General features: G+C 45.8%; 1 protein-coding gene across 1 annotated transcript in view; it reads left to right on the forward strand.

The window, feature by feature from the left end:
• The first annotated feature begins 711 nt into the window (after positions 1-711).
• Positions 712-12,257, forward strand: part of VEGFC (vascular endothelial growth factor C) — a 109,641-nt gene continuing 98,095 nt past the window's right edge. The window contains exon 1 of the mRNA XM_060652852.3: positions 712-1,134. Coding sequence (XP_060508835.1) covers positions 988-1,134 — 147 coding nt within the window. The 5' untranslated portion in view covers positions 712-987. The remainder of the gene's footprint in view (positions 1,135-12,257) is intronic.

Here is a 12,257-nt window from a genome sequence, read left to right on the forward strand (position 1 = left end):
GACTCTCTCTCTCTCGGACCTTCCGGAGCCCCCCGGGGGCACTTTGCAAACCTGGAGCAGGAGGGCGGGGGGGCGCGGAGGGCGAGGCGTGCCGGTGGGCTAGGGGCAGGAGCCCGGGAGCCGCCTGCCGAGGACAAAGGGTCGGCCTGCCTTCCCCACCACGCCGACTCGGTCGCGCTCCCCCTCCGCCCCGCGCGGCCCGCCGGCCCCGGCTGGACTCGCCCCACGGGCCGCGCTCCCGGGAGGGGGGCGGGGGGGAGGGGACGCGCGGGGCGCCGGGGCGGAGGCGCGGGGCCGCGGGGAGCGCGCGGAGCGCTTCCGAGGGAAAGTGAGAGGGGAGGGCGGCCGGGCTCGGCACGCTCCCTCCCTCGGCCGCTTTCTCTCACATAAGCGCAGGCAGAGGGCGCGTCAGCCATGCCCTGCCCCTGCGCCCGCCGCAGCCGCCGCCGCTCGCCCCGCGCTCCGGAGCCGCCCGCGCCGCCGAGCTCCCCCGGCCTGGCCGCGCGGCGCCCCGCCGCCCTCCTCCCGGCCGCCGCTCGCTGCACCGGGGGAAGGGGAGGGGAGGGAGGAGGGGGCCGCGGGCTCGGGGGGGTGGGGGGGCCGCAGGGGCCGAGCGGCGCCGAGGGGGTCGGCTTTGCCCCCCTCTAGCCAGAAAGCGAAAACAGAAAGGCGGACCGAGGCGCCGTCCCCCACCCCACCCCCCCCTCGCCCTCGCCCTCGCCTCACCTCGCCGGCTCCGAATGCGGGGAGCTCGGACGTCCGGTTTCCTGTGAGGCTTCTACCTGACCCCGCGCCCCTCCCCGGCCCCGGCCAGCACCGCGACGCGAGGCGTCGGGAGCGCCCAGCCGCGGACCGCTGCCGCCGCCTCCGGCCGCCCTCGGGGGGTCGCCGGCGGCTCCGCGCGCAGGGAGCGCAGCGTCGCGGGGGCGCCACGCGCCCACCCCGCCCCCACCGCGGCCGGGCCGCCGCGCTCCGGGTCCTTCCACCATGCACTTGCTGGGCTTCTGGTCCCTGGCGTGTTCCCTGCTCGCCGCTGCGCTGCTGCGGGGTCCGCGCGACGCGCCCGCCGCCGCCGCCGCCTTCGAGTCGGGACTCGGCTTCTCCGACGCGGAGCCCGACGCGGACGAGGCCCAGGTAGGTGCGGGGCCGGGCCGGCGGTGGGGGGCGACCGCGGGGCGCTGCGGACCCAGAAGCCGCGCCGACCGTGTGTTGCTGTTTCACCTTCGGAACGTTGCCTCCAGAGTTATAACGAGCAGACTGCACGCTTCCTGGGAGAAAAGTTTTGTTTTTGTTTTTGCATAAAGTTGTTACTAAGTAGGAAAGCCAGAAAGCCTGGTAGACGCAGCCGCTGAGTGAGGTGGGGGGGGGGGGGGGCGGGCGGTGGTAGAGATCGCGGAACCTGCTGGGGAGCAGTCGTCCCCCGCGGGTGCGCCCATTGGGCTGGAACCCTCCCCGGGAGCGCGGCTCGTCCGGGTCCGCACTGCTCTTTTCCCTCCGGAGCAGATTAGTGGGAGTCCCCTCGGCTCCTGGGGCCAGGACGACCGGTCAACCGAGGTTCATTTTCCCGGAGTGTTCCCCTTAGGCGGAGCACCAGGCGATTTTAGGATAATGTGGAAGGGATTTAGTCACCGGGGCTTGAGGGCTCAAGACTTCAGAGTCACTTGGAGAAGTTGGCCAAACTTGAGCTGCAACAGGATCTCCCATAGATCACGATCAGGCATGACTTTTCAACTTCAACCTCTGCGTTGCTGAAATCTGGTCCTGAAAGTCCTGAACAGTAAGGTGGATTGTTGTTTTGTTGGGTTTATGAAATAGCGGTTTAACCCTTTGCCGGAAAATGTTGCCAAGACACTTTGGAGACATTCTGATTTTCAAAAAGGAGTGACCGTAGGTGTGCCCGCTTCTCAACTTGCTTTTCCAAAATGTGCGCCTAAAAAACGTTCAGATCTGACATTAAGGATGGATAGTATTCGTAATAGAGTTGGGAAGTCCTGAAGAACTTTTTATATTACACATACTCTGGGACGTCCCCGTTCAAACATGCGCAGTACCCCTGGCTGGGTACAGAATGCGGAGGTTTATTTCAACCGATGGCAAGTGGAGAGGTGCCCATAGTGTGTGACTATCAACTGTGAGTTGACTTGATTGAATGACATATGTTGAATGTGCAAAAATTGAATTGCCTTCACAGTTATTTTGCAATACGTTTTAAGATTGAGAAGACTAATTAAAAAAAAAAAAACAAAAAAAACTACCTTTAAATTTTAAATTTCGGGGTGGGGGGGAATTGAAAAAAAAAACCGGAATCTGTCATTCAATATAGAAGTCAAGGAAAACAACCTTGCGAATAAAAAAACTGTTAAATTGCCGAACAGAGTGTATTCTAGGACTTGTGAAATTCCCACTTAACAGTGGTAGAACTATTATCGTGAGAATGTCTTCCTGTGCTTAAATGCCACAAAAATGTAGCATTAGACCCACTAACACTTCCTGTAATTGGAATGCCTGGAGTTTCATGATATCGACTCACTTTCTGTTTCTGCAAAGTCAAGCCATTAAAAGTATCATTTAGTAAGGCAACACCTGGAGAGGTGGCTGGTGAAAGAGACCACGTAACCTGTTCCAGAGCAGGTTATTGCCTGTGATTACTTTCTTGAGTTTACAGTAAGAAAGTGTGAAGAAGGAGGTAAAATGAGAAGTCTTGCCCGATAAGCCAGAAGCCTATATGAGAGTCACTCACCGGTGGGTCGGTCGTGAATGAACATGCCCCTGTGTGCGCATGCGTGTGTGTTATACGTGGGCGTCCCGTTGGAGGTTAAACTTGTTGTTAGTCTTCAAATCATCTTCGCTGGTGATGTAATCAACTTTTTCTTTACTGTGAAGAAAATCTTTATGCATTTTTATTTGCTTTTCATACTTAACCATCTTTTATATCCTGTATGGTGCACGTGAGTTGACATTCTGTATGTGATACGGACTCTTTTTCACTTGGTGAAACATCATTTTAGGTCTCTTGAGTTCCACGGACCACAGGGCAGTATATTATGCATGCACTAAAGTGTTCCTCATTGGTCGAGTAGAGGCTTGACAGGGCGTGTGTCATGAATGCCTTCAGTGAACTGCTGTGTCCCTGCCATGAAACTCCCAGAAGACCTGGTCCAAAGACTCCATGTCTCTCCCTAGTGGCCTAAACAAGTGACTCACAGGGATGGAAACCGTGGAGAGGGAACTGATTGTTAATTTCCTGTGAAATACCTATATCCCAAGAAGAGATTTCAGAAGGTAAATAAGGAACACTGAGTATACAAAATCTCCAACAAATGCAGGGTTTTGGTTAATTCACATTTAGGAAGTACTTTTGTAATGTTTAAAAAATACAAAATAGCTCACAAACTATAAACAAAGCTTAGCCATCCAGTCCTTCACCCCACCCACAAAAGCACACAAAAATCGGGAGGTAAAATCACAAAGACAAATGAGATCTCCTTGTTACTTGACTTATATTTGCATTTATTAGGTTCCTCTTTCTAATTATCCGTGGTACAGGACTTACTAAAAGATCCCAAAATGTTTCCCTGAAGGACAGTAGTGCAAGCAAGCCAACATCAGAAAAGTGAGGCAAACACAGTTTTGCCTATTATATAATTAAAATTAACTAGGCGTGATGGGAAAAAGAGGAAATATATAGAATTATCGTCCAACTAAAAATAAAAAACTGCAAAGCCTAGAAAGAGCAACTAGATTGCTAAATGAAATTATTTGCCAACATGACATTGCACAGAGTTCACTCTGGTTGGATGAAGTTCAGGATTTTGATGTTCAAAGGAAAAACTTTATAATAATAAAGGAAGAGTTATGTGAAGTATACTTTTATTCCAAAAAGTGTTGGACTGGGAGTATAAGTACCTAGATCCTTATATATTTTTAGAGTAATGAATTCAAGGAGAGCACGTCTTATGTTGCACATGCTTTTGTTAAAGGTCAAAATCAACAAAAGAAAGCTTAAAGATTTATAACCTTGTATCAATTAAGTGAATAATCTAGAAGATCAGTTATTCTTGAGTGTCAAAATATAACTTCTGTTTTACATAACTTTAAGTATCCCTACTTTCTAGTTTAAATGAAAAAAACAAGATTAGCTTAATATTAACATGAATTGCTTTAATGAGAATTGCTATTTTAAATTCAAATAGTAGAAGCATATATGGTTTATGGTGTCTATCACAAAAAAAACTTCCTAATATTGGCAACTGGTTTGTAACATGCCAGGTTTTCTGTCTCTATTATTTATAATTCTGCGTACTTTTGTACTTGTTTTATTTGCATTTACGGTTTCAAATTAATCAGTGATGATGTTTTTCAAAATACTATCTGTATGTTACTCGCATGAGAATTCCCTAGAAGTCTTTAATTTTTTCCTCTTACCTGAGACCAGCCAAATCTCTCGGTTGGGGTCTAGGAATATACATTTTTAGTGAACATTCTAGATTACTCTCATACACAATGACAGTTTTAGATTCGTTGGTTTTACCATCTTCATTATATAACTGTTGAGTTTGCAAGGTAATGTGTTAGGGACTGAGCATCTTAAAAGACATAAGACATTTTCCTCTCTTCAAGGAGCTTACAACTCATGTAGAAAAAAGAAAATCTTAAGCACAAAAATACTGTGAGATACCAGGGGAATGGTACCAAAGCATTGTCTGTGTCCCGAAGTTGGCACAAGACACTCAGGCACGTGGCCTGGTTGGTCCGAGTGCTTTGACATAAGGCTGGACTTGGGCTAACAACTCGGGTGAGAATTTCTAACAGATGACTACATCAAGCACAGGAATCCCTTCGTGTTGTGGATGGCTTGAGAAGGTGAGAAGGCAAGGGGATTATTTGCATAACAGCGAAGAATCGTAACTACGAATACGTTTTTAGAGGTGACTGGGGCTGTACTGCATAGGGCCCACGCCAGTTGAAGGTGGGTCATGGAGGGTGATTCGTGCACTGAGCTCCCGAAAGACACAGGGAGCAAGAAAAGTATTGGAACCATTTGTGGGATGTTATTAGAGATCACAAAGACTTCTGGGGACGTGGTCTAGTGACCAGCAATACTCTAGAAGGGGAAGTGATGAATAGGGCAGAGTGGAGGCAGTGAGACTAGCAGCCAAAGCTGTCACGGAGGAAGAACCCATAGCTTTGGTGACTGATTTACAAGAAAGCTTAGGAAGTGGAAGAAATGGACCTTGGCGTCAGTGTTTTCATCATAGGACAATGTTGGTCCTACATGCAGGATTAGGGCGTCGCAGAGAAGAGCAGAGGCTGGTTTTCATGGACCGTTGATGGAGGATGACGGCATTATTCTGTAAATCACTTAAGATTTTACTAGACTTCAGACTCTTTGGAGAAGCAAAATAAGCTTTACACATTTACATCCTATTTAAGGAAAATAATTGCCTGGGATCAACAGGACTTAAATGGTGTAATATCCGTAAAGTATTTGAGCATTTGACAAGTACTATTACAATCCCAAAAGGAAAATTAACAGTATGCATAGTCTACTGCCCTGCATTCAAAATAAAGAGGCAAATTTTATTCCACTGAATTAGGCCATAAATGCAACTATAATATGTAGTCATGGACTTGCAGCCTTCTCTGGGCTTCATGCCTCAGTACCCGTGACATTTCCTGATGTACTGCAAATGTCCATACTTTCTGGCAGCAATCTTTAGAAAGGAGGTTCGGTAGTAAGGAAATACATTTGTGAAAGTGGAAACCCATGAATTCTCTTGTCTTCACTTCACTCTGCATCAGTTTATGGCGGGTGCCTGGAGTTTCACTCCCTGGAGTCCCTTTCTGAGGAGGGCAAAGGAATACATAATGGAAGGATTGGATTGGGTTCTTGCAAGCTTCCTGGCTTATGAGAGATTTCTGACCAAACTCTGAGTGATGCTGGGGATCTATGGTTTGGGGCATAAGAAACTCAATTCATCCTTCATTTTGGTTTCCACTTCTGTGTAGTCTTTCTTCTGAATTGTGAACACCTGATTGGCAGTCATTTGTTCGAGAATCAGTTATCATCAAAATTGCTTCATAGGAAGCAGTTACCGATATCGGTGGCATGGCTTCCAGACCAGTGGGTCTCTATTCTTGTCCTTCTGAGTTGATCTGAGAAGGTGGAGGGTGGCGGACTGGGGAGGTGTCTTTCTGGCCTTCCAGTTCTGGAGCTCTTGATATGGAGGTCTTGGCCTCCTATCAACATGGGACCAACCAGGAGCTCTGTCTCATAGCTCTTTCTAGGGTGTTTTGGGACACAGGGGTGGTGGGAGAGGAAAGATGGTTTCCTGTGCCCCTGGCATCGCTTTTGTCTTTGGCAGCTATAGTGGTATTCACAGGTTCTAATTGCCCCCTGGGTACCATACATATGTCTGAATATTGCATAGATGTTTACATCATAATTCGCTTTCCTCTACGACATCCTCGGTATCTATCTATCTGTGCCATGCACTGTGCTGAGAGCTTTACAAGTTTGTTTTTCACACATCTTTTAAATTTTTTTTTTAACGTTTATTTATTTTTGAGACAGAGAGAGACAGAGCATGAACGGGGGAGGGTCAGAGAGAGGGAGACACAGAATCTGAAACAGGCTCCAGGCTCTGAGCTGTCAGCACAGAGCCCGACGCGGGGCTCGAACTCACGGACCGCGAGATCATGACCTGAGCCGAAGTCGGCCGCTTAACCGACTGAGCCACCCAGGCGCCCCTGTTTTTCACTACATCTTTATGAGATGGATGTTATTCTGACTTAGCCAGGAGCAAGGATAGAGCTTTTTTGTTTCATTTCTCGATTTACTTACTTTTTAATTTTTTTTACGTTTATTTAGTTTTGAGAGGCAGAGAGAGATAGAACATGAGTGGGGAAGGAACAAAGAGAGGGGGAGACACCGACTCTGAAGCAGGCTCCAGGCTCTGAGCTGTCAGCACAGAACCCAATGCGGGGCTCCAACCCACGAACCATGAGATCATGACCTGAGCCAAAGTCAGATGCTTACCCAACTGAGCCACCCAGGGACCCGCATTTCTCGTTTAAAAAATACTTACACGGCATATGTTTTAGAAAAGTGTGATAAGGGGTTTGGGCCTTCTGGATTTATGAAAGACCCATGATCATATATATATTCCTTTCTTGTTGCAGCTGGGTGCAGGAAGGCAGAGAGAAGAGGTACTCTGCCTACCCAGTTACTTTTATTTAAGTCCTGATTCCCTGCAGTTAGACAAATCTGAAATAAACCTGTACTTTCTTCCAGGCCTTACCATATGGTGCCCCTCTGACCAAAGAGCCATCACAGATGGCCTAATCCATAATAGGCTCGTAAGAATGACTGCGTAACAAGAATCTTCACCAGAATTCCTGACAATAATCACACAGTTTTTCAAAGTTGCACTGCTCTGACTTCAGTGAAGGATTATGGTCTTACCTATGCCAAGCGACCTTTCCAGGAATCATTGGATTTGGAGAGAACAAACTGTGGTTGGTGGAAGCATTACAGGCCCTCTGACTTCTGGGCACCCATTGCCTTATCCTGTACCAGTTACATTATTTCTGGTAGAGGTGCAGTCAAATACTACCTGGTCCTACGTTTTGTTGCAGAACGCACATTTGTAAGTGCAGACTTGTACACATTTTGACTTAAGTATCATTGAGTTTTCACATTAGAAATAACAGATGTAGCAGAGAACTTCAAACAAGGGATGATAGTTCAGTTAACTTATAACGTAATTCTACAATTTACATTAAAGGGGCGCCTGGGTGGCTCATTTGGTTAAGCGTCTGACTCTTGGTTTCGGCTCAGGTCATGATCTCACACTTTCATGAGTTTGAGCCCCACATCGGGCTCTGTGCTGACAGTGCGGAGTCTGCTTGGGAATCTCTCTCTCTCCTTCTCTCTCTGCCCCTCCCTTGCTCAAGCTGTCTCTCTCTCTCTTTCAAAGTAAATAAGTAAACTTTAAAAAAGTGTTTAAAATTTTCAGTAAAAATTATAGATTTGTCTGGATAATTGTTTCTTCTGAAATTTACTCGTGTATATTCAGGTGGTTCCTATCTTTAGTTGATTTACTCTTTTTCAGAATTTGTAGTTTAACTGTTAGAAGAAGACATTGTCTTTCTTGGCATTCATCGTAAGAGTCAGTCAAATGGATGCCTGGAAATGCCTTTTGCCAGTAGATTCTTACTGTTTTCTGGTACTGATTGTGAGCTAGTGTCTTTCAAAGTGTTAGGAGGCTTTCATGAAGTTCTGGAATCCAAAAGCATTTTCATAAATTGTTTGGTGCTATGACCCTGATGTAACATAAGGCTATGTATAGTATTTATCCTCTGAGTTTGAATATTTCTAAATTTCGTTAAAGAAATAGTAAGGTGTTCACTTATGAGATGTGTATACATATACCCCGGGTTTGCTGAAGAATTCTGGGATCTGAAGTTTGCGCAGGCTCCGGGACAAGGGGAAGGGATTGGATTGTCGAATGGTTCTTTTCCAAAGGCTTCCCCTAGTCCCCTGATCACCCCAGTGATCACCTGGAGGGGATACTGAGGTACTCAGGAAGGAGGCCACGGTGATGCTGCTAACTCCGCTTGCCCGTTAGTATCAGGTTTATGGATTTCTTCCTCCAGATTCTCCTATTTAGATTGACTTCAATTCAGGGGCATTTTAATTAATTCTCACTAGTAGCAGCTTCAGTTCTAGGCAGGAAATTACAATGTGGTGAGTGATCACACAACTTAGAGTGAGTGATTCTTGTCTATAACAAGCATGTGATCTTGTGTAAGGAACAAGAAGCTTACTCATTAAAAATACCAGAAGTGGGTTACACTGGAAATGCAGACAGTGGAAGAGCTATTGTAAGGAAGTCTCCTGATTTACCAGAAGTTGTCGAGTGAGCCCTGGAGGCTGCATGGACAAGCATGGGAAGGCTGGACTGGTAAGAGGTCAGCTGTGCAAAGCAAGTCGATGGTGGTTACAGAAACAAAGGAGGGGATTTCACATATTGAAGTGTGAGTGCAAAGTACAAGTCAGTCTAGTCAGCAGGGTGTTTGGGGAGAAGGGAGTAGACTGTCCAGAGCTTTGAGGGAAACAGAGGGGAATCTTGTAGAAGGTATAAAAAACCAAGGAGCAGGACCTAAGTTTGGATCTCGGTTGACACAACAGGAGCCACTGAAGATTCTTGAGTGATAGGCTGAAATTGGTGTCTTGAGGAACTTAATTTGGCATCATTGTGCAGAAGTATCTAAAAGAAGAAGACTAGAAGGTGGCTGCGAGGTTCCCCGAAGCCATTACCAACTGCAGACGTCCTTGCAGTGTCTGTCAACGATTGCTGTTCTCATTCTGTGGGCCACCCATATATGGAATTTGAACTCCACTATATGTTCCTGGTTATTTCTGATGACGATAGTGATGACCACTGCAGATTTATGTAAGCACCCACCCCTGCGCTATCTGGAAACATTTATAAAGTATATTAATAACAGACATTTTCTCTATTATGGCTCACATTCCAAACAGAGCAAGTAGTGTAAACAATGGTCAGGCTTAGATACACACACACACACACACTACCCCCCACCCTTGTCCCTTTCTGTCACCACTCCCCTCCCTTTAATCATTCTTCAAACTGCCAGCCATGGCTTCTGTATTTTTTCTTGCCTAGCTAAATATTTTCGGACAATCCATTGAAAGAGAATATAAAAAAAATCAGAGTATATGATATTATATTCTCCACAGTTTATATACTGATTTGTAGTTCAGCTGACAAAGAGCAAGAAAGGGAGAGCAAGAGAGAGAGACTGATAACTCTTAAGTGTCCCAGCAATTCCTACCCCCCCACCCTGTTTTTAAGATGGCTCTGTGCCCACTGTGGGGCTTGAACTCCCAATCTGAGATCAAGAGTCACATGCTCTACCAACTAAGCCAGCCAGGCGCCCCAGCAATTCCCACTTTTTAAAATCTGCTTTGGGTGCCTGGGTGGCTCAGTCGGTTAAGTGTCTGACTGGCTCAGGTCGTGATCTCGTGGTTCATGGGTTCAAGTCTGGCATCGGGCTCTGTGCTGACAACTCAGAGCCTGGAGCCTGCTTTGGATTCTCCCTCTCTCTCTCTGCCTCTCCCCCACTCATACTGTCTGTCTCTCTCTCTCTCTTTCAAAAATAAATAAACATTAAACAAATGTTTTTAACCTGCTTACAAGTATTCCTGCCAACAGTAAGACTAGAGGGGACAGCCATAAGCTATCAAATTCTATAACTTCTTGTTAAATAGATGGGTTTCATCGTCAGAAACACATCATAGACATAAAGGCTGTGGTCCTAGGCATAGGAAGTAACTGTGATATTCTTCCCAGTGATTCTCCAGCACCTTCCACCTAGTTTATTACATTTTTATTATAAGCTTACAATTTTCCTGATTTCTAAAATATGGGAAGAGGAGATAATATTGATATTTGATTTTGAGACCACTGAGTCCAGGAATAGGGGACGATGGTCATCGTCTGAAGTGCCCTGCACTTAAGTCATTTGGTGAAAAGGATTTTGATACACACAAGACTTTTACAATGCCGTATCATTTCACATGACCTCATCCTGAATACTTTCAAGGCTTAAGTACTTTAAAGTTCAAATCTCTGTTAAAGAAACAGACTAATGTTGCCACTTTAGTGTGTAAACCTCTCAAGTCTTTATATTATTACCTGGCATGAGAGAAATAAAAATACACGTTCTAAATTTATAGGGAAACCTTTCCAGAATACCTAAAATATTAAAAGCGGAGTGTCCACGAATAAAACATAAAGAAAATGTCATGCCAGCATGTTACCTGCAAGAGGGAAGCTTGTGTAAATTTGTTTAGGAAAATGTACTAGCCCTGCCTCTCTGGGGCAACCTTCCAGACCGGCAAAGTCTGTCCGGTCTGTGCTGTCATGGAGATGAACCGGGGAGTAGACACTTCACTTCGGGAGTAAGCGTGGTTTACCTGAGGACCCTGGCTTGCTCGCGGTAGCTGATTTTGTTCGATGGTTCTGTTTGCTGGCCTGCCAGTCAGTAGACACTGAAGTTCTTGGTGCAGCCTCTTGGTGCGGATGGGGGTGAGGAGTGTTGGAGGTGCATGAGCAAGTAAGGAAGAGGAAATTCAAAATAAGTGGGGTACACAGCTCCTAGCTCCTCAAGAGCTAATGCTGTATTTGTTCTTCATTAACATCTTGAAAGTACACTTCCTTAGGATTCCAGTACAGACGTTAGCGGAAGTATTTTAGGAACTTCTGACCAGATCCCGTATTTCTAAACTGAGAATGTTGTCCTGACCCAGTCCGGACCAAAAGAATAGACGCTAATTAGGCACTCAGCCTCCTTGTAACCGAATAAAGAATTAGATGACATATTAGCTATAGAAATCCGTGCATATCTATGTAGATTAGCCATTCAAGTCTTTATGCAGGTACGGGTATCCCCCTCTTTTAAAGTGAGTTGCAGGGGCGCCTGGGTGGCTCAGTCAGTTGAGCGTCCGACTTCAGCCCAGGTCATGATCTCGCGGTCCGTGGGTTCGAGCCCCGCATCGGGCTCTGTGCTGACGGCTTGGAGCCCGGAGCCTGTTTCGGATTCTGTGTCTCCCTCTCTCTCTCTGACCCTCCCCTGTTCATGCTCTGTCTGTCTCTCTCTCAAAAATAAATAAAAACATTAAAAATAATAATAATAAAAAATAAAGTGAGTTTCATATTTTTATTTCAGGATCAGAACTATGTGTCATGATATAAAATGCAGCTTCATATGTAAGTGCCATTACATTCCCTATTTTCAAATTTAAATTTTGCAAATTTAAATTTTAATGTAATTTTCTTCACAGTAACTTTTATACAATTTTTTTTCCCTGTTAAAAGGGCTGTGGCTTATATTTTTGGTAAGAAACAAGATTAAAATAGCATTGCATATTTAATATTCCTTTATATGTGGAGGATATGTTGTGTGATTAGTAATACTTTCGCTTCCAACTTGCTGAAGTACTTGAAACAGATGAAAACTTTCTGAGAAGAAAGAGCAGACTTTGATATTGTAGTTGTTTAGGAAAAGTCTTACATATATATGCATGGGGAGCCACACTCCTGGGAACTGGCTGGGAGCAGGGAAACTGACTCCTTATCACCTCCTCAGCCAGCTAGCGGTCAAAGGTTTAATGTCTTTTTTTCTGAAATGGCAAAAATCATTACCTTACTAAAAAAGATGTGTTGGTA

Source organism: Panthera onca, chromosome B1 (assembly GCF_046562875.1).
Source record: "Panthera onca isolate mPanOnc1 chromosome B1, mPanOnc1 haplotype 2, whole genome shotgun sequence".
Lineage (NCBI taxonomy): Eukaryota > Metazoa > Chordata > Mammalia > Carnivora > Felidae > Panthera > Panthera onca.